This window comes from Eschscholzia californica, unplaced genomic scaffold (assembly GCF_041429995.1).
Source record: "Eschscholzia californica isolate CP2 unplaced genomic scaffold, dmEscCali1.0.p SCAF_2, whole genome shotgun sequence".
Classification (NCBI taxonomy): domain Eukaryota; kingdom Viridiplantae; phylum Streptophyta; class Magnoliopsida; order Ranunculales; family Papaveraceae; genus Eschscholzia; species Eschscholzia californica.
The window spans coordinates 7,718,897-7,739,793 of record NW_028238309.1 but is presented as its reverse complement, the minus strand read 5'-3'; the positions used below and the strand labels follow the sequence as shown (position 1 = coordinate 7,739,793).

Here is a 20,897-nt window from a genome sequence, read left to right as displayed (position 1 = left end):
TTCTTCTCAAAATTTAGAAAATAGTCAACAAGAGTCATTCCCAACGGACCCAACCGATCTTTAGTTAAGGAAAAATCTCTAATGAGGTATATAAATGGCGTGATTTGGCAAAGAGTTCCTAGATTTCGGGATGTTTACGGGCAAAGAGTGTTGTTAATGAAGGAGTTCCGAGGGCAAAGAGTGTTGTTAATGGACTTCCTAGGTTTCAGAAGTGACAGAGGTTTCGGGATGTTTACGGGCAAAGAGTGTTGTTAATGAATGAAATATGAGTGTGGGATAAAGCTAGCTGACTGGTTCTGGATAGTAATTATAGCAAAATATTAGTTTGAGAGTTGAAGTTTTGATGAATAATTTTGCTTTAATAAGTGAGATATCTTAAATGAGTTTAGCACAAGAATGTAAAAAAATTTAGACTACTGCATTTCTCTTTTCCATCTAAACAAAATTTCAAATCCCATAAACGTGTAAAGTTTTACATATGAAAAAATGATTATATCTACTCGCTACAACTTTTCTTTCTTTAAGCCTTCTTTGGTTCGGTGCTGCTTGAACTGTCCGAATCACTGTGATTAGCTTCTTCCAAAACTGCATCTTTCTTCTCAATTCCATCGACCGCATTAGGCATGAAGTGTGGGTGTCCATAATAAGGTTGTGGGTGAAGTGAGACGTAATTTGCAGAGGGAGGAAAAGATCGATATGGATAAGAAGATGGAAAAGGATGGGAAGGGTATGCATTTGGATGAGGCCAATACATCATCGGCATAAACATGTTTGCTGGGTGGGGTGGCATTATCGGAAATGGGGGCGGTATTTGACCAGGCTGATAAGAGATATTAGAACCAGAGCCGACAATAGGAGGGGTTGAGATGGGTGGAGTCTCTGATCCATGAGTAGGATGAGACATATAACCCATAAGTCCAAATTGGGTTGAAGGTATAGAGCTGGAAGGAACAGAAGGTAAGTCTACGGTTTTCGCCGTGTTTTGAGGCTTATTATTCGTACCTGTTTGTTTCTTGCCACTAGCTTTTGTTGCCTTCCCACTTAACTGATGTGAATTCGGACTAGCCTGCAAAAAGTGATGTGAATGACATGACTGATACACGAGGAAACGATCTGCAAAATTGCAAGCTTAATCCAAGTAGAGAGACAACAACAAAAACGAAGAGAGATGGACCCTTACGGTGTCATAAAGTACTGGGTACAGATGAAACAAGTCCTCTCCTTCGGCATCGTCATCTGTCCTGCAAATAAGAAGGTTGTGCACGAAGTGAAACAAGCCAGTGGAAATGTTTAAGCAATGGAAGAATAATGGCTTAAAAAGACGCAATTCCAAACTTTAGCTTATTCAAAAGAAAGAACTTGCTAATCTGCTATTTCTACTTGTCACGATAAGAATAAGAGGAAGGAAAAAATTGAATACCTGTAGTATTTTTGAAGCAAATCCAAGTTTCGGTACTTGGTTTCTCTTTGAACGATATCATCTGGAAAGCCAGCCATAAACAAAAGTGTAATACCCAAAGCCTTAAAGAAGAAGCTCCCGCTACGAATATGAACTAGCAATCCCATCTGGCACATAAGTGGTCCAAATGACTTCAACTTATTTCTTCCCATCCGCTGCCTGACATATCTGGAGGAGTATCACCCACGACATTAGACCGATTAAGCTGAAATTTAAATTCACTTCCAACTTTTGGCGGATCAAAAGTCTAAAGTATTTATCAGTATAATTGTTTATGCGACAACGAACAACTTTCTTATACAATTAACAAGATCTGGAGATACCTCAATACTTCTAGAAGTAATGTGATCATTAACCGTGGATAGTTTGAGCAATCTCGGGTAACAAAAATCTCCCAAAATCTACTTTTCCTTTTTCGTGGAGCAGAATTCTTGTGTCAAAGTAGGAAGAACAATGAGGAGAAGTAAGAAAATTTAGTGCAGAAAAATACTTACTCATTTTGAGGAAGATTTCTTGTTCTTCCTCCATACTTGATGCACAAAAATAAGCAAGATGGGCAACTCATGTCAGATGGACGCATAGCCTTCTCCTCTTCAAGTATTTGAACTGGACATAATGTTGGGTTTTGTCGATTTGGATAGAAGACTTTTCTCCTTACCCCAGGATTTTCATATAAAACATGTTCCTGAAATAGTTGAGCGAAAACTACATAAGAAAGATAAGTTTGCAAACGATGTTAAAATGCACACAAGTTATTTATGCAATGTTGCATGATGGATTGAATTACGACAAAACAACTAATAGTTTACATACATGATGCTTGGGTGTGGTCGCATTTAAACATCTTACTATAAGCAAAATGAAAATTGAAAATAAGAGTACATACTTTCCATATTATTCACATTAGCATATGATGAAAAGAAACAACCCTGATATTTTAGGGTAAAGTTTGCAATACAGTATCTTTGTGTAAATTGATACTTACCCCAGGATTCTTTGCAGAAAGATATGGTTCCCCCTTGTGTAATATGCTGAAGTGATTGAAATCCAAGTCATACATATCTTCACATCCGTGGCGAATACCAAGAGATGCAAATACAACGATTTTACGTATAGTATGAGATTGTGCATTCTTTAATAAAAGTGAATCGGATTCTATTATTCTCTTGACTTCCTTAGGACAAAACGGCACCTTCAGGAGCTTTTTGGTCAACGACAAGCTTCCCGACACTTTATGCCCGATTTCCAGTCCACAATTACCAATCTTTAAGTGTGGTTTACAACACTTACTCCTTTTGCTTTCTTTTCTTCTTTGTTTCATGGCTTCCTTCTTAACCATTGAAATCCCTTTGCTTTCGTTGTGATTTTCATCGAGTTTTATCGGATTCTGACTACTAAGGGGCCTAGTAGAGTAATCTATGTGTTTTGTACCAGTGACGCCGTCTAGGGGATTACCTTTTACATCAGAAATTTGAGAATTCTCGTTCTCATCCCTGTCGATCTTATCTTCAATATCGGTTTCATCCTCATCGTAATACTCGTCGTCATCACTATCATCTGTATCCTCACAAACTATAGCAAGATCACCATCTGTAATTTTTTCGAAATTCAGAAACTGGGTATCGTCGATGGTCATCCAATTGACAACCCGTTCTTGTTGATTGCTGTTCTCTAAGGCCACGCACGGAGTTTCACTATTGCTCTGTTTAATCTCCTTGATCACCTCACTATTTTGTATAACATCTGCATTTCTAACTTCATTGTTCACTAGTTCTATCTTTTGTCTTTTAAACTCCTTGGATATTCTCTCTGTTTCATTAGGCCGACGATCCTGTCACGAAAATCTCTTCATCAATAGTTTAAAGTAGAAATGAAAGGACAACAAAATTACATCTTTTCATGTTACTAGACTTTTATATATGAAATCTTTAAAACCTAATTTATCCTCATTAACATCAATCATCAATGATCTAGTTCATCTTAACCCATCTTTTTTTTTTGGTCATACATTTATACAAACAACTTGCATACACAATAGTTATTTCATTAAGGAACTAAAACTCATAAAAGTCCAATAACATTTCTTGTGCAATTTCTTCAATATTAAGAGATATTAATGGAAGATCTTTATTTAACACTTGTTCATGATCAAATCCAAAATATAGATTCTTACATTAATAATCATATTCAAAACCCAAAACCCATAACCCTAAACAGTTTATCAATGACTTTTGAAGGAATTTGATCATGAATGAACTAAATTACCCATCCCCTTTTATATGGAAGACAAGCTAAAACAAAAGAAGGAAATCTAGTGTTCAAAATGTTCATACTTGTTCTGTGGTAGAGAGAGAAACTTTCTCTCTGTCCTGTAATAAAGCTTCCAATAAGGAAATCCTTTCCATAAGCTTTGCATTTTTCTGTTTCTCTCTCACTAACTGTGCTGAAATTTCTTCAACAACATTAACTCCTCCTACACCATTACTTTCTCTCTCTTCACATTCTAATGAAGAATGAAGATTAGAAAATTCTAAAGAACACCCTCTACTTCTACTACATAATGTGGATGGATTATTAACTAGACTAGCACAAGATTGGGGCTCTACCATTGAAAAACAATCAAAACCCACTTCAGATATTCTATTGATCTTTAATCAAACCTACATAAATTTGTAAATTCTCAATGATGAGATTAAGAACTAGTAAAACTGAATACCCTATACCTAGACCTTTTAGTAGAAGTGAATGATTGATTTAGGTAGCTAAAGTTGGAAACTTTTTGACAAACCCATATTGAAAAGAGATAGTTTTCTTGGAAATTAAGAACATTAATGGTGAATCAAAACAAGTAGGATAGCAAAAGCTGGTAATTATAGCAAGAACCCAAGTTGGAAAAGGCTAAAATAAGTAGCTTTAGAGAGAGAAAAGAGAGTATATAACCCAAGATTGTAGTAAGTATTAAACCTAAGGAAAGAAGTAGAAGTTTCAGAGAAAGAAGAAATGAAAGGTCTATAGTGGGTGAAGTAGCTAATTAGAGAGAGAAAGAGAAGATCAAAGAAAATGGTGAATCTTTCTGTTTCAGTTTTGTAAAAGAAAGGAGAGAAGGAAGACCAGAAAGAGAGAGACTGAGAGAGAGGATGGGGGTTAAGGCATGCAACACCACGTGCATCTCAAGCCATACCACTTCTTTACTTTCTCTCTCTCTCTATCTTCCAAACTGGCTTGTTACAAGAACTTCAAATTGGAAAATGACAAGAAGATATGGTGGGTAGGCTAGCTTAATTTGTTTATGATTAATTCCTTCTTCTATGGGTAATTACTAATTAATTACAAGGACAATGTCATAATTCATGACAGGAGAATCCAAAGCCCAACAAAATTCAACCTTAAATAAGAGAATTGTGATATTAATGTCATAAAATGGAAAGAAACCATGAAATTTTTGGTACTCTATTTATTTTTCATCTCTTTATGGATGATATGTTTTTTTCAGTACAAGTATACTATTACTAAACATCTTATTTGTATGATATTTTTCAAATACAGAAGTAGTGTAATTTGGAGAAACTACGTGAAAAAAATGCTTTAATCTACTTTTTTTTTTGATGAAGGATGCTTTAATCTACTTGAACTAAAGTGTTGTTGAAAAATAATTTTAAATCACGAAAAGTGTCATTTTTTCTGCAAAGGCATTCGACAATTTCAATAAAACTCTTAACAAACAATTTGAATTGAATATTCAGAATATCTACTCTCACTTTATTATTTTCACTATTGTAAGATCCCGCAGCAGTTTTTTTTTTTAGAAAGAGAAAAAGTGAAGCCCCACTAGGTTTCATCCAATTTGAGTAAAAAGAAAAAATTAGGTTTCATCCTTAAACAAAATTGAATACTCCCTCAGTCCCAAAAAGAATGACCTAATTTGAAAACATAATTTTTTAAGGGAACATCATTAATTGGAGTTTGACTTTAAAAAATAACATGGTTTTTCCAATTGTAACCTCATTAACTTTTGTAATTTACAATGAAAAAGTTGAATTTACTTTTAAATAAAGTTGTCATTAAATTTATAATAATGGGTATTGTTGGAAAGAGTGAAAAGTTTATTTCTTTATTTTTAGAAACGGGACACTAAAATGGGACAACTCAAAATAGAAATTAGGTCATTGAATATGGGACGGAGGGAGTACTATTTTGCTTATCATTTTCACAAAACCGAAGTATTAATGTGTCTTAAATTACCAATGCTAAGACAAACATAGGGTTCCACATTTGTGTAAAACTCTCATGATCCATTTAATAAGTTAATTCATTGATGTTACTTAAGGATGAAACTTCTTAAATAACTTCAACTTTAATATTTGGGTTTTTTTGACAGATGAGTCCATGTCTGACAAACTCCCTTTCCCATGTCCGAAAAAATGTGTGCACACGTGCATATTATATTATATACTAGTAGTTTACCATATGATGATATAATATGTGAGTGGGGTACAAAGAGGAGATGTATCAAAAGAAAATGGTAACTTAATGGTTGTCTCAACTGCCTATTTCTGTCAGAAGAATATTAGGTTTAACATTGGATTCCATTCTTAAATGTTTGGTTCCTTAGAAAATGTGTTGTTGGTAGAAGTACTTCTCATTTTGCAATCCTATACTAAGGAGTATTTTACTTGACATACTAGTTAATTTTTTACTCTACTAAGCTTATAAGTTCAAATGTTCAACAAAAAAAAAGCTTATAAGTTCAAATATACTTTTTTAGCTATTGATGTCACGACATACTATTTTTACTTTCTAGTTTTATCAAGAGAAACTGAAATCAACAGTTCTGAATTCTATATCATCCTAGGTGTTGATTTTGCCAAAATCGGTCTCACCTTTCGGTTGTTGTATCACTCTTTTATACTTAAATTTGATTATCTACGCAAGGCAGACATAATACTCCTAAGAAGACCATTCTAATCAATTATCTCTCTTTTTCTTTTGATATGGGAAATTGGAACTTAAGGTTAGCAAGTGGGAGTTAAAGTTTAATTGTATATTTAGATATTTCTTGTTGTTTGTGTATAATAAAACCATTAAGTACTTGAAATAATTAAGAACTTTTTATATTAATAACCCTCACATGATATGTTGTGTTTTAGCTTTGAAATAGGTGAAAATATGGATGAAAAAGTAAGGTTTTCTTATCTAATACTTAATTAGAGTTTCCTATTAAGTGTAGGGAAGGCAAATTGTTTATAGATAACGCAATACCTTTATCTTTTTGTTTTTTTTTAGTTTATCAAGTAATATGATACACCCTTTCATCAAAAAAAAAAAAGTAATATGATACAGAGAGAGCTCTTATTGCCAAGGTATTAGGTAGTATTTGTAATTTACAGATCCATTATTTGTTTAGAGCAAGAACTACAAATAGAAATTCAAAATCCTTTTCTGTATGTTGTTTAAGAAATGAGTAGATATAATTTTGAGAACAGTTTCGAGCTTAATGGGACAAAAAACTCATTATCTTTCGGTGTTCGATGGTAGATTCTTTTGATGACACAAATTGTGAGTACTAAGACAGTCATATACGATATACTAAAGTGTCCAGAACTTAGGTTACAGATAACAAACTTAACTAGGTCATCGGCGGCGCGTTTGAGCTAGCATGTCCATCTCAACCTAGTTCAGGGAAAGAAGCTCCGTATATAGCCGAGGGCGGGAGCCAATGTATTGAACTACTTCTGCATATAGTTTCAAGAGCCTATGTTATAGCTGACAGAGTTGAGTTGCTTAATCATTGCTTTCGTGTTTTGGCGATTTAAAAAAAATGCAGAAAACAGTCAGTTAGAAACTTATTTTTGTTCGGTTGGCATGTGTGTCTCTCTAATGCCGAAACAAAGTGCTCTAAATCACTCTGTTTACTGACTATAAAAGCTCAAATGAAACATTAACATACCCATTCAAACCATTATGATAAATTCATGCAAAATACTAGAGCTCTGTTCATAATAGCAACCAAGACCCAAAACAAACACACATATTACGATATTCACAAGAACTACATTCAACATCAAAGAATCCAAATAACATATCTCAATTGCTTAATTGATTCTCCATTTCGAATATGAAGATATTGGGAAAATCTCGAAAAGAAAGAAGGGAAACAACACTATCGTACCTCACAACTCGAAGAAGTAACTCGCGTATTGTCGTTATGGAATCCTTACTTGGCTCTGCTAGTACATATTGCCTAGAGGCTAGATCATCAAACTCTCAGTATTCCTAGACAAACGTGGGATTTGGAATACGTAATAACCCTTAGTGGAACTAAAAAAGCTTTGGTGGTTGCTGCTTTCCACCTCTCATCATTGTACAGAATTCCTCGTAGTTGATTTTCCCGTCCTAAAGATTCAATATATGATAAGTTACCTTATTTGTCTATTTAAAACGAAAAAAAGGCAAAAGAGTTCTATTAAAAGGAACAATAGTAATAAGAATAAGCTTCAAAATAGTCGGCTCAGAGATAACTTACATTATCTGCGTCTACTTCTGATATTATTTCTCTAATACTCTCTTCGTCACCCATTCCATATTCCTTCATTGCTGTCTCCAATTCATCTCTTGTAATAAACCTGTTTCAAGTAAATTGACAAGAATAAGTTGTGAATATACAATCATGCAACACTAATCCAAGTCTATAACGAGCAATCATCATTCAATATTCACATAAAGGGTTGAGTACTTTTTCACACTATATTTTGTAAATCATAATCGTTTTACCCTGATACCCACGAGAAGATTCAAAGGGCGCCTTGTATAAAATTCAGATTGTTCAAAAACTAATTTCATCAACCATGTTGCCGGTTAACTTGGTGCACGGCCATATCGGATGAAAACGACGATAAGGATAACTAGTGAAGTTGGATACTTCATTAGCTTCAGAAGTGGTTATTCATTAAAAGAAAATGGAAACGGTAGGCATTAGCAGTACAAGAGTGGATAAATCTCGTATAGTGGAGGACAGGAAATAGCTCTGCAATGAAGTATGAACCGAGTAAGAGTAGAACACTTACCCACTATTATCGGTATCAAAATGCTGAAAAGCTTTAAACAGATGTTCATCTCTTTCTATCTTATGTCTGTGCATTGTTGCAGTTATAAACTCAATATAATCAATCGTTCCATTTCCATCAACATCAGCCTAAAATTGGATAAACAGTTTACTCCATGAGAGAAGATGAAGTATAAAATGAAAGAATAAACTTCGGTGCAGTCTATCTCTTACCGCTTCCATGAGCTGCTTAACTTCAGCTTCTGAGAGCTTTGATCCAAGTCGAGCTAATCCTGTCTTCAGTTCTTCATAAGTAATTGACCCACTTTTATCGGTGTCCATATTTGTGAACATTGATTTCAGACCTTTAATTTCTTCTTCAGAAAGATTCTCCGCAATAACCTGAATGAGTGTTGAAACCCCACCAGACCACAAAATGAACATTAAACCATGAATACCTCTACTCTTTCAGACTTTGGAAAAGGCACATTCAAGTATCGTATAAAGGAAGTCAAGACACTTAGCATATACAATATGAAAAATAAATAGTATATCAGGATAAAGGATGGATATACATAAAGAGTTTCATTAACCGAAGGAAAACACTGATTGTTCACAGCTATCTCGGATGTTAATTCATATCCACAAGAGAGAACTAAGGGTACTGCCTTTTCTGGCTTCCCATACCATATACATGTAAGAAAATGACTAGAAATAAGATTGTAGTTCAGTAAATCTACCTTCAGCGCTAGCTGCTTGAGTTTGTTCATTGCCCTAAATTGTTTCAACCTGGTGAGAACTGCACTATCTATTGGTTTGTCTGATGCTTCTCCACCTTCTCTGAGCCATGGATGCTCTGGATCATCAATCACCCCAAGACCCAAAAATGATTTTAGATCAGAGACATCGAATACAACAGAAAGCTAAGTAACAATCAGCTCAATATGATTTGACATAGATAAATAATAAACTAACTAGACTGACGTTCCAACTCGATTCATTTAGTAAAATACATTTCTTGGACACTTATTTTTTGAGGTATTAGTTGGAGACTTTCCCATGAAATCATCTAATTGCAGTCACTTCATAAGATTTTAGGCTTTCCAGTGGATACTTGGATAGCACAAGCAAGATTAACATAGATAATAACGACTTAGTCATGCTAAAAGGGAATGAAAAATACCAAGTACTTGGCCAGCAGTAAGTCGTTTCTTGGGGTCTGGTGTGAGCATCTTCCTGACCAGATCTTTGGCACTGTCAGATATTGTTGGCCATGGTGCACTATCGAAATCGATAGTTCCTTCCAGCACAGCATCAAAAATTCCCTTCTCCGTCTCTGTAATTCCCGTCAATACATAAATTTCATATAGTCTCAAAGGCAAACAATCAGAACCTCATTTGTGTCTTTCGGGCTAGAAATCACACTACTTAAAGAATATTAGGTTTTTTAAACAATTAATAGGTTATTATATAACACATATATATATACCCTTACCGGCCCAGAATGGAGGTACTCCACTAAGAAGAATATACAAGATAACTCCCGCACTCCAAACATCTATTTCCTTCCCATAACTACGGCGTAGTACTTCAGGAGCAACGTAGTATGCACTCCCTACTATATCCCGATAGGTCTTACCTGAAACAAGTAAATCAAGTATCACTTCAATTAGATGATGTGCGATCATAACATTATTTACTTAAAGGGTTACTTATAGTGCATAAACAAGACTCAAGGAGGAAGAAAATTAAATATCGAACATCCAAAGGAAGATATGAATTTAGACTAAAGCCTTAAGATGGTGGCTTCAGAAGCAATGACCGAATATTGTAAGAACAAAATTTAGATGGTGAAAGCATACAAGGAAGGATTACAGGATCCAATTCGTTCTTCTCTATTATATGGCAAGAGTGGAAGCTTAAACTATAATCTGATGGTCATACTTACAAAGCAAACAACATTGATTTACTTTGTTACCTAACGAGGAGAAAAAACAGATGAAAGAGAATCACATGAACTCTCAACCTTTTTCTTGCTCTAAGATTATGGTCTTGTTCTGTTATAGTTGCTTCCTCTCCAAAGGCGGAGCCAGGAACTTAGATAGGACAGGCTGAAATTTAATATTTTTCTTTTTATGTTGGGGGCCGGGGATAATTTTTTTATGTAATACATCATAATATCATATCTAAGTACTTATATTTCATTAAGGTTAAAATGTTAAATTTATGCAGCTAAACAGCATCATGCCAGTAAAAGTGATATATATAACAAATCAAACTATTTTTTGTGACAAAATTACAAATAGATAAGTTTTTTTTTGAAAACTTTGAATTAATATATAAGAAAAAGGAACTACACAAGGCGACACGGGGGAGCTTGCACGATTACATGATTACATACTCATTATGCCCCCCCAATTAGACACAAAATCTAGGTACGAGTACGCCCTAGCCCAACCCAAGGACCTACTCCAATGGAATAGAGTCCCCAAAACATCCTCCTCCCCCACCTTGAAGGCACGGAGGGAGTCCAATTACAAATAGATAATTAAGACTCGAATATTCTCATACTATCTAATCGTTATACAGTCTGGCCTATGTCTAATTTGGTTCTTAAATTCAAAATTAGCTATTTTTTCACAAGAAATTAATATTAGTTGTGGTTAAGAAATTTAATATAACAGTAAAGAATATTGAGGATTCATATGACAAGAAGCTATGAACTTTAATAACAAAGATTTACACAGAAAAATTTCAAAGGTTAAGCAAAAAAAATTAAAGCCATCATTTTGAGTTAGAAGGTTGGAATAAAAATTCAAAGGCGAAAGGGGATTTGAACCCTTCACATAGGCAGCGTACTGCTTTGTATCCTAACACAGGAGCTGACATCAAAATTTGTAAGTTTTTCCTACAAAAACACAGCTAGGAAGACCTGCGCTGCAACCCGGGTCAGCCACTTACGGCGACATCTCTGTTCCTCTCTCGCATGATCTATTGCCGAATTCGTGAAATTAAGTTTTCAAGCCATAGGAACTACAACACGATGTACTATTTCATATACTATTTGAAATCCTAAAAAGTTCATAAATGACAAAGCTATCAAACTAATATAGTAATATTGTGGTTCTTGGTGTATGAAGTAGCTCCATATAACGAAAAAATGGTGAATATTTGATACCAGTATGTTATGAGCTTGGGGTGTCTTCACATCATTTTACAACATACCTAGCGTTGGGTAAATGAACTCTTCGGCACACTTCATTGTAATTTGGTCACCAACCTCAATGTCAATACTACGGTTTGTATCATATTGTATGGCTAAGGAAATAAAATTCAGACTCAAAGCTAGGGAGAATGTATTTATAATATAGGATGGATTAAGATGCGTTAGTATTGTGTACGAGTTAAGAGTCATCATGACGCAGGTAAGAAAGAAGTCGACCATGCACAAAGCGCTATATTTGGGTTAAAGCCAATGTAATTATCTACTTTCCAAGTTCTAACGCCAAGGCGATGTGGGGTAATGCCAATACCTCCCCCCCAACGCCAGGGCTGGAGCCACTTGGTACTCCCCCTCCACGTGGAGCTAAGGTTATGAAGTCCCCGCCCATCCCTGAAACACTAGCTTTCATCCCGTGTCAGAAGCCATGGGGCCTAACCCTCTTTGAACATCGGCTTGCAAGCTAAGGAAATAAAACACTAGCTTTACATATTCTAATGCTCAAGCGATGTGGGATAATACTAAGTATATCATAACACGACTCCTTAATCAAAAATAGTACAGAACTCATTACATACCTTCCTCGATGAAAACTGAGAGCCCAAAATCAGTTGCCTTCAACATGGCATTCTCTTCTTTACTCGAGAGCAAGAAATTCTCAGGCTTGAGATCTCTATGCATCACACCCATGAAATGACAAATATGAACAACATTAACAATAGACCTACAGATAGTTGCAGCTGCCCTTTCTGTATAATGGCCTTTAGCAAGAATCCTATCAAATAGTTCACCACCAGCGCAAAGTTCCATAACCAAATGAACAGATTGTTTATCTTCATAAGCACCCTTAAATTCAACAATATTAGGTTGTCCAGTTAAATGTTGCATCAATTGAATCTCTCTCTTAACATCATCTTTATCACTTCTACTAACAAGTTTTCTCTTTGATATTGATTTACAAGCATAAGTATGACCACTTGAAATTTCAGTACAAAGATAAGTTACCCCAAATTGACCTCTACCCAATTCTTTCCCAAGTGTATAAAATTTCTTAACATCTTCAAATGGCTTACCAAGAATAGTATCTAGGTTTTGAAGAAGTCTTTGATTTGAAGATAATGTAGATGGTTTTACTGGAGCTTGATTTACATGAACCTGATGATGATGATGATGCTGGTTCTGCTGTTGAACTGGTCTGGGTTGATGAACCACCACATGTTCATGATTGTTGTTAGGTCTTTCATAGTGTCCTGCTCCTCCTCCTCCAGCTCCTCCAGTTCTCTGCCTTTTAGCATCTCCTCCATTAAACTCCTTTTTGCTGAAACAGTGACCCATCTTTTAAATCCAAGTAAATCCAAACTTTTGTCTGAAAATAGAGAAACCCCAGATCAGGAAATTGATAATTATATGATTCTTGGGGATGAAGTAAGGAAAACCCAGTTCTGATTTTCACTACTGAGGATACTTCATTTTGTTCAAGAAAAAAAAAACAGATGTAGATTTGGAAAGTAGATCGAGCTGAAGATGAAGGGGAGAACCCAGATCAAGACTTGGACACTTATTAGTCTGCTAATTCAAAAGATTGGACTTATCAGAAACTCAAATAAGATAAATAATTGAAGATTCGGTACTTGGGTTTATTGGTCTAGAGAGAGAAAGAAGAGAGAGACGATGAAGAAGAAGGGAGAGTAAAAAGGTAGGTATCTAGTATAGGGAACACTGGTTGGAGTACAGGGGTACCAACTCTATAGGGACATCAAGTATTTTGGTAAGTAGTTTTAAAAGTCAGTTATAAGACTTTCTATATCACATTTAAGGACCTATTTAAGTTTTTCTTTACATTTGACCCTAACTCCATTAAGACCCTCCACTCTTTCTCCTTCCCTCCCTTTTATGTGGACAACAAAGAAAATGTTTTGTCATTGGGAATCCCTATTGTCTGTGAAGGAAGGCTTCTTGTAATAGAATTTTTGTTATTGTCGTCGATAAAGAGAAAGAGTTGACTAAATGGGGAAGAAGATGGAGATGAAAGGGAAGAAAATAAGAAAGAGAGAAAATGAAGAACGCGGTAAGAGTGATGGTAGTAATGGTGGTGGCAAGGGCGGAGCTATGTTGGTGCGGCCCACGACCACAATCATGGGTAAGCAACTCAACTGTATTAATCTGTTGTTGTCCTGCAAACTCAACTCGGACAGAGTGGTTTGTCACCCAATAAAGGACCCAAACATATAACTCCAATTAGGCATTTGCATAACAAAAAAAGTCCAATATTCTTTTTCGGCTTAAAAGCTTATTCCCAAATATAATTTGTAAATGTGAACTAAAACTATGATATATATTTATGAACAATATGATCAATTACAAAAACTGTCCACCAGTACCTTTGGTGTAGTGGTTGGACACTCCTCTTAAGCCCATGAGGTCATGGGATCGAATCTCGGTGGAAGCAGTTTGCCATCAAGATTTAGCCTATGTAATTTAGGCTATAAACAATGTAATAATTCGTTGGGCTTTAGGCCTCTTTCATTCTTGGTTTTAAAATTAGGCGGTTATCGTGCTTATTACATCTTCATGATGCATCAATGCCTTGTAACAACTAACGTATATCGTAGTCGAATTCTCTACAGAAAAAAAACTACAAAAACTAACTTCTCTTCACATGATATTAGCTTGTTGGATGAATATATATTTACTAAAGGCCTCATATTTTAGCTTCGCATTAGGCCATACCAAGGCTCATATGCCTTGATCACAAAGATGAAATATGCTCATAACTCCCATAAATTGTTTTAAGGATAACCTAATGGTGTACAAATTACTTTACACGCTACTATTTATATCCTTAATAACATAGTTCTAAAAAATCATAGATTTTTAGTTCCACGGAAAATCGAAGTTCTGTTTAGATTTTCAGAGTAGATGCACTAGGGGTGAGAATTTTGCCCATGAGCCCGAACCCGCCCACGGGCACCCGGACCCAATGAGGACCATGGACGTCCGCGCCCATCTCGGGCACAACCCGCCAAGTTTTGGTGAGCGGGCATGGGTTAAAACCTCTACCGGCGCACCCGCCCTTGCCCGCACCCACTTAACCTCCCCCAATGATAACTAACCAAATTACATCAACTTTATGGGTTGATGAAGCCCAACCGTCCATGTTGCTAGGCTTAGTTGAGATGGTGAACAACATGTTTAAGGGCAATCACACGAACCCAATGCATTGCTTTGCAATGGCCCAAGAGAATTTTTAGTTGAACACTGAAGTAGTCTTTGACTTTGAGGGAACAAAGATTGGGATAAGTTTTATTATATATCATGAGAACTCTTCATTAGTTTTCAATGTGAGATTAAATTCCTAAAAAGAACAATACAAATAGGGTCTAGTTTTAACCCTATATTGTCTCTTTAGAATCAGGAAAGGTGTTCGGAGATTTTATAAAAGGAGAGGAAAAAGTGATTTTTTTCAAGTCATGAGATTACCCTCCACCCGCCCGCCCATACCCGAATTACCCGAGCTTCTTAATGGGCTTGGGCGGGTAATGGACAAGGTGAATTTCAAAATTGTCCGCCCGATTAACCTGCTTACCCTAATAGCCATTGAAGTTTTGTGTCAAGTGCCCATGAGCGTCCATACCCGTCCAATTCCCATCCCTAAGATGCACCAAGGCTAGAGTAAAACTCCAAGGGTCCTTTACTATTTAAGACTAGTACACCCTAACTTAAAATCCTGACCCGTCTTTAGGTGGTGGAGGGTAATATATTGACGATATGAAGGGCTGTTTTCAGTAAGAAACAAGGAGGGGAGACATTTAAGATATCTATGCACCAATTGACGAATAGATATCAAAATGGATGTTAAAATTTGGGGTGTCCCTTTACACCAAGTAGGCGCCCCTATATATAGCCTATTAAAACAACGTGTTGCGTTTCAATTTGTACCAGTAAAATAGAGTATTTGGTCAATCTTGGTAGTGAGTATGGTTAACTACTACATTGTGCAATGCGGAAGTCTCAGGTTCGATTCAATGGAAGTACAAATTCTCGAATATTGAACTTGGGTACGTTAGTCCATTTAATTCGTCAATTTTAGGGCGTTTAATTTTGTCGGATTTTAGGCCAATAGCTTTTCTGCAGTTATCGTGTTCATGACATCGTATCGATGTATCAATGCCTAAAATTACACCTTCGTAAAGTACTTTTTTATGGAAGTTTGATTACTGAGCCTAAAAGCCCATTTAAACTTGGGTCTAAAGTTCATCTAATAATTTATTTATACTAGAGGTGAGCAACGGTCGGCTAAATCGACCAGACCGAACACGGTCGAACAAAACAAAATGACTTCTAGGCCGAACCGAACTATATTCGGGTCGACTCAGTTGAAAAAACGTCAACCGATCATTGTTTGGTTTGACTTCGGCTTGGGTTTTTGAAAACCACCAAAACCGAACTGACCGAACTATACATATATATATATATATATATATATATATATATATATATATATATAATTGATATATATCTAATTATATATACATTATATAATACTATAAATGATTTATCGAGTAACTAAAAAACTGCGAGATACTCATATGAGAAGTTTCGAACCAAAATTTATTTAAGAAGTTTCCGAAACTAAAAGGACCAAGCATCTAGAACTTTGGACTCTCCAGTATTATGGGGTAGTTAGAGACGACAATGAATTATGTTAGTTTTCCAGTTTGAAGTTCTACAAGAATAGTCTTTTTTTTTTGAACTTTCTACAAGAATTGTTGATCTTTTCATTGTGTTTCATAAGAAAATTATTGATAATTTAACCACAACAAGAGGTACAAATGTAATCTAACAAGGATTACGACTAGAGTGCATTGGTTTCTATCTTCACCAGTTTCGAAATCTTTTCATGAGAGACAATAAATGGCTTAACATGTTAACAAATAAAGAAATTCATATAACCCCATATCCAAGAACTCAAATTAACTTTCTATCATACTAAAAGAAATATCTTCTTATCCTACAACTACTATTCTAATCAAGAAGAGGTGGTGGAAGAGAACCATGACAAAATGGTGGTCCAAATATTCTTTTTCCCTAAGTTGGTGGCTTTAGGCCCAAACCTACACAATGTTGTCTCACAAAAATTAATAAAAGGAAGTTTATCTACATGTTTAAGTAATGAGGTTTTGATGGCAAGCTAGCACCATTTCATGTTCCACACACATGCCTACCCTCCACCTCACCATCTAAAGTATAAAAAGAATTATTATGTCAATAATCAATTGGCCTTGAAAAGTTTGATCTGCCTTTTTATCATGATTAAGTATTACCAATTACTATATAACATCCATGTTATAGTTGATGGATCTTCAACAAAAAAAAAATGTTATAGTTGATGGATGTTATGTAATATGCCATATCTTCTACCAAATGAACCCCCCTGGCCCTCCTATGAGAACCTATTCCAAATCCACCAACTTTTCAAAGGCAGCCCTTCAGATGGCCAAGGCCGCGGGCACACAAATTATGTGGCTAGTGCCAAATATTGATGGTGACCTTTGTATGATATAAACGTAAAAATTACGTAACGAAACAAAACATTATTGAGTTATTTCTCTTTTAGACCTCTACTTTGTGACCAATTTCTTTTTTGACCCTTTATTTTTCGTAAATTCAAAATTGACTCTCTTTTGTCTAACCACGTCTAAAAACTGTTAGAGTCAATACATCCCTTCCAAAAATAACCTTACATGGATCCCTGTGTTTTTGAAAACACACAATCCCCCATTATCTCCACAACTTTCCCTCTCTCCAACTTTCTCTCTCTACTACCCACTCTAACATGGACATCAAGACGGTGAATTTAATGTTGTTGGTGCTCCAAAGAGAATATCATGGACATCAAAAGGTGGTAGAACAAGAGAAAGCAAATGAATTAGAAGAGTTTTTCAAAAAAAAAAATTTCCTTTTTCAGAAGGAATTCATCATCTTCATCTTCTAATTCAAATTCAGAATCTAGAACTATAAAAAGAAGTCGGATGATTTCAGTATTCAGTAGAACTCCGAGAAAGCTTAGCAAATGTTGGGAATTCAGTGATTCAATAAATATTCATCTCCCCCTCTCTTTTTTCTAAACAAAAGGTAATTAATCAGTCTAGAGAGAGAAAGTGATATCACTCTATTGGCACTTCTCTTTATTCCTCTTATTCTAATTGTTCCATATTAATCCCAATTTTTTTTCCCACAAATAAACCAGATTCCTGTTGGAATCGACTTTCCAGCAGAAGCAATTTTTGCCCTTTTGACAAGGTTATCTTTGTCGAAACAACTCAAATAATGTACCGTTGCGTTCGTCTCGTCGAGGGCTTGAATTTCAAGCTTTGGTTTGTTCAAAACCGATTCCGTATGAATAAGATATTAATTTTCGAAGTTTTGGTTTAAATATGAAAATATGTGAAATATTTAAGGAAAGTCCCATATCGGGTAAGTTAAAGGAATATGTAGGGTTTATAATAAGCTGCTCTCCCATACTATAGTATGAATGAAATAAAGGTCCAACGATTTGCGTGGTTTGCGTGGTGCAAACCGCGCACGCGCGTGGGCGAATGGGCGTTTAGGGCGCATTGGGCGCTTTAGAGGCGCCCACACGCACTTTGCACTTCGCTAGGAGCATAGAAGCCTTTATTTTTATTTAAATACCAAAGGCAATCCGACGGACCAGATTAAACCGTGGATCAGTACCTCCTTCCTTCAAGAGGGTTGTGACTTTTCCCTCCAAATGTGAGAGTTGTGACTTTTCCCTCCAAATGTGACTGTTAACAAACAGTCACCTCTCACCTTTAAATTAGCCATGAAACCATACTTCTTTTTTCACTTCGAATTAAGAGAGTTTAAGGCATTCAAGAGTTTTCAATACTTCCTGACGTTCGGAAGAGTTTTCAGATCCAAGTACCTCCGATCCGAAAAGGTAATCCGTTGTATCCTGGGAGACAAATCACCTATACTGTTGGTACAATAAACAGGGCGAATTATTTTCTTAAGGAAAGAGATCACTCGCCTAGGTTCTAACTAATATAATTTATGTTCTTTATCCTCTTTCTTATTTTATTAGTTAAAGATACAATTTGTATCTGAAATTTAAAAACATAGTACTAACTTTCTGTTTTTCATTTAAGGAATTTTAGTTAAAATACTGAATGTTTATCTCTGAAAGGATTTCAGAAGGATATTATCATTGTTGAAAGAAACAAGACGATAATATAGTATACAAGTTAAACAACAATTCCTCCACATGACCTACTAATAGTAGTAGTAGTAATTATAGGAAATGAAGAACGGGACTTAGAATCTCATCAGTCTCCATTGATTAAGCATGAAATGTGGTTTGTACTATATGGAAGGACTAGCCCACTTGCTATCAAAATGGAATCAAATCAGCCTAAATACTATCAAAATGGAATTGGGGCAAGAAAACTAACAAGAGGAAGAGAGGGAGAGAGAGAAAGATGTCAATTTGGGTTGTAATGAGACGAAGAGAGAGAGAAGTTCCCTTTTCATGGTAAACTCCGTTACATATCAAAATGAAATCAGATCAAACAAAAGCTAGAGAGATGAAGAGGGTTTGGAGAGAGAATAAAAAAGGAAGTTGATTGCTTATTTTAACTTCATAACTACTGCTATAGCTGATTTATTTTGTCTTGAATTTGAAAGATGAGGGTGATGAAGAGATGCCACCATGTGACAAAAGAAACAAAATGAAAATCGGTTTAATAGAGATAGTAATGGACTAATGGGTTATGATAAAGAAAATGGGTTTAGAGATAGTTATGGACTAATTGGTTATGATGAAGAAGAGAAAGAGGTTGGGTTGATGATGGACTTCTTTATCTCTTCAAAATGAGGAGTAATGCACGGTGACCCACGCAAGGGTAGTTTCGGAAGGTAATTGTTGACTCTAACAACATTTAAACGGAGTTAGAATAAAGGAGATCAAATTTGAATTTATAGAAAACATGAGTAAAAATGGAAGCTGGTTACAAAGTAGGTGGAATAAAAAGGAAATAACTTAACATCATTTTAAGAAAATTTCTATCATAAAGACTTGTTTTTAAAGCTTTTCTTTCTTTCAGCGAAAATAATTAGATAAGAAAAATCGTTTTTTTAGAAAGAAAAGACAAAGAATTCATTGGGTAATTAAATGTATGTGTTTGGTAACACAGTGGAAAGATTAAACTCTTACATTTTTCATATTTACAATGTCTAAAATTGAAGTATTGAGTTTTGTCTTATCCCACAATTTAAAATTAAGGTTTAAATAGGGAGATTTGGTAACAAAAGGGGGTAATTAGATTAAAGAAAAAGTTGTAACTGAGAGAGATTTAATGAAGAAGAGACTTAAGAGGCAGAAGTGAAATAGAGTTATTTACATGACAAAGTGAATACGAGACAGGAAGGGAGAGGGACAAAAATAAACAGACTTGGGTCTAGTTTGCTATACGCAAATAATTTAAATTGAGTTATTAAGGTATCAAATTCAAACTATTAAAGTAAATGATGCACCGGAAAGGTTGCAAATCTCAAGCGGAGGGACATCAAGTAATAAATTCGATAAGACCGAAGTCGATTCACAGAAATAGGAGGGTAACTCGGGATATCGAAAGGTCTAGTCCACTTGTGCAGGTATCACTAGCTAGCTTAGACTAGAATGAAAAGAAAAAAAAATATAAATGGGAGTTTTTATAATTAAATATAACCGAAAAGAAACAAGAAGCAAAGATAACTAAACTTCAACCTATTTACTTGTGGTTGAGAAGTTAGCCTTTACTTCGAAATGTGAGAGAGGTCAAGGGTTTCGTGAATCTATCTTGAAACTTATGCTGGAAAAATCAGAATTAAAGGCTAGTCGACTGACAGGAGACTAGCGACCAGTCAGATTTCATCGAGATCCGTCAGATTTAATCGGATTATATATATTGTATTACATTACAATGTATTATATAGTATGATATATAATACAACATATAAATATCACATAAGATATGATATAATGTAATATTTATACATATATATATGTATATATATATGTAATATTTATACATATATATATATATATATATGTATATATATATATATGTAATATTTATACATATATATATGAGATGTTTTTTAATAAATCCGATGGT

At 35.2% G+C, this 20,897-nt stretch overlaps 2 protein-coding genes across 2 annotated transcripts; both read right to left on the bottom strand.

Moving 5' to 3' along the window:
- Positions 1-338: 338 nt before the first annotated feature.
- LOC147555833 (uncharacterized) lies at positions 339-4,899 on the bottom strand. Its single transcript, XM_086663522.1, has 6 exons — positions 3,793-4,899; positions 2,445-3,290; positions 1,954-2,144; positions 1,421-1,627; positions 1,181-1,241; positions 339-1,066 (listed from the first exon to the last, which is right to left on the bottom strand). Exons 1-6 carry the CDS (start codon positions 4,066-4,068, stop codon positions 521-523), a joined length of 2,127 nt encoding a protein of 708 aa, XP_086519648.1. The 5' UTR covers positions 4,069-4,899; the 3' UTR covers positions 339-520.
- Positions 4,900-7,403: 2,504 nt separating this feature from the next.
- On the bottom strand, positions 7,404-13,645 carry LOC147555832 (calcium-dependent protein kinase 2-like). Its single transcript, XM_086663523.1, has 8 exons — positions 12,300-13,645; positions 9,997-10,140; positions 9,685-9,837; positions 9,242-9,357; positions 8,736-8,903; positions 8,524-8,651; positions 7,983-8,082; positions 7,404-7,852 (listed from the first exon to the last, which is right to left on the bottom strand). Exons 1-8 carry the CDS (start codon positions 13,054-13,056, stop codon positions 7,778-7,780), a joined length of 1,641 nt encoding a protein of 546 aa, XP_086519649.1. The 5' UTR covers positions 13,057-13,645; the 3' UTR covers positions 7,404-7,777.
- Positions 13,646-20,897: the final 7,252 nt, after the last annotated feature.

Bases quoted from the DNA above. Each gene is read 5' to 3' on its own strand.
- LOC147555833 (XM_086663522.1), bottom strand. From the start codon at position 4,068: ATGGTAGAGCCCCAATCTTGTGCTAGTCTAGTTAATAATCCATCCACA. The intron at 1,628-1,953 runs GTAAGTATTTTT...ATACTCCTCCAG, and splicing joins AGAAATCTTCCTCAAAATGA to ATATGTCAGGCAGCGGATGG. The intron at 1,242-1,420 runs GTATTCAATTTT...TCTTATTTGCAG, and splicing joins TTGCTTCAAAAATACTACAG to GACAGATGACGATGCCGAAG.
- LOC147555832 (XM_086663523.1), bottom strand. From the start codon at position 13,056: ATGGGTCACTGTTTCAGCAAAAAGGAGTTTAATGGAGGAGATGCTAAA. The intron at 8,083-8,523 runs GTAAGTGTTCTA...TACTTGAAACAG, and splicing joins TTTGATACCGATAATAGTGG to GTTTATTACAAGAGATGAAT. The intron at 7,853-7,982 runs GTAAGTTATCTC...TTGAATCTTTAG, and splicing joins CAGAAGTAGACGCAGATAAT to GACGGGAAAATCAACTACGA.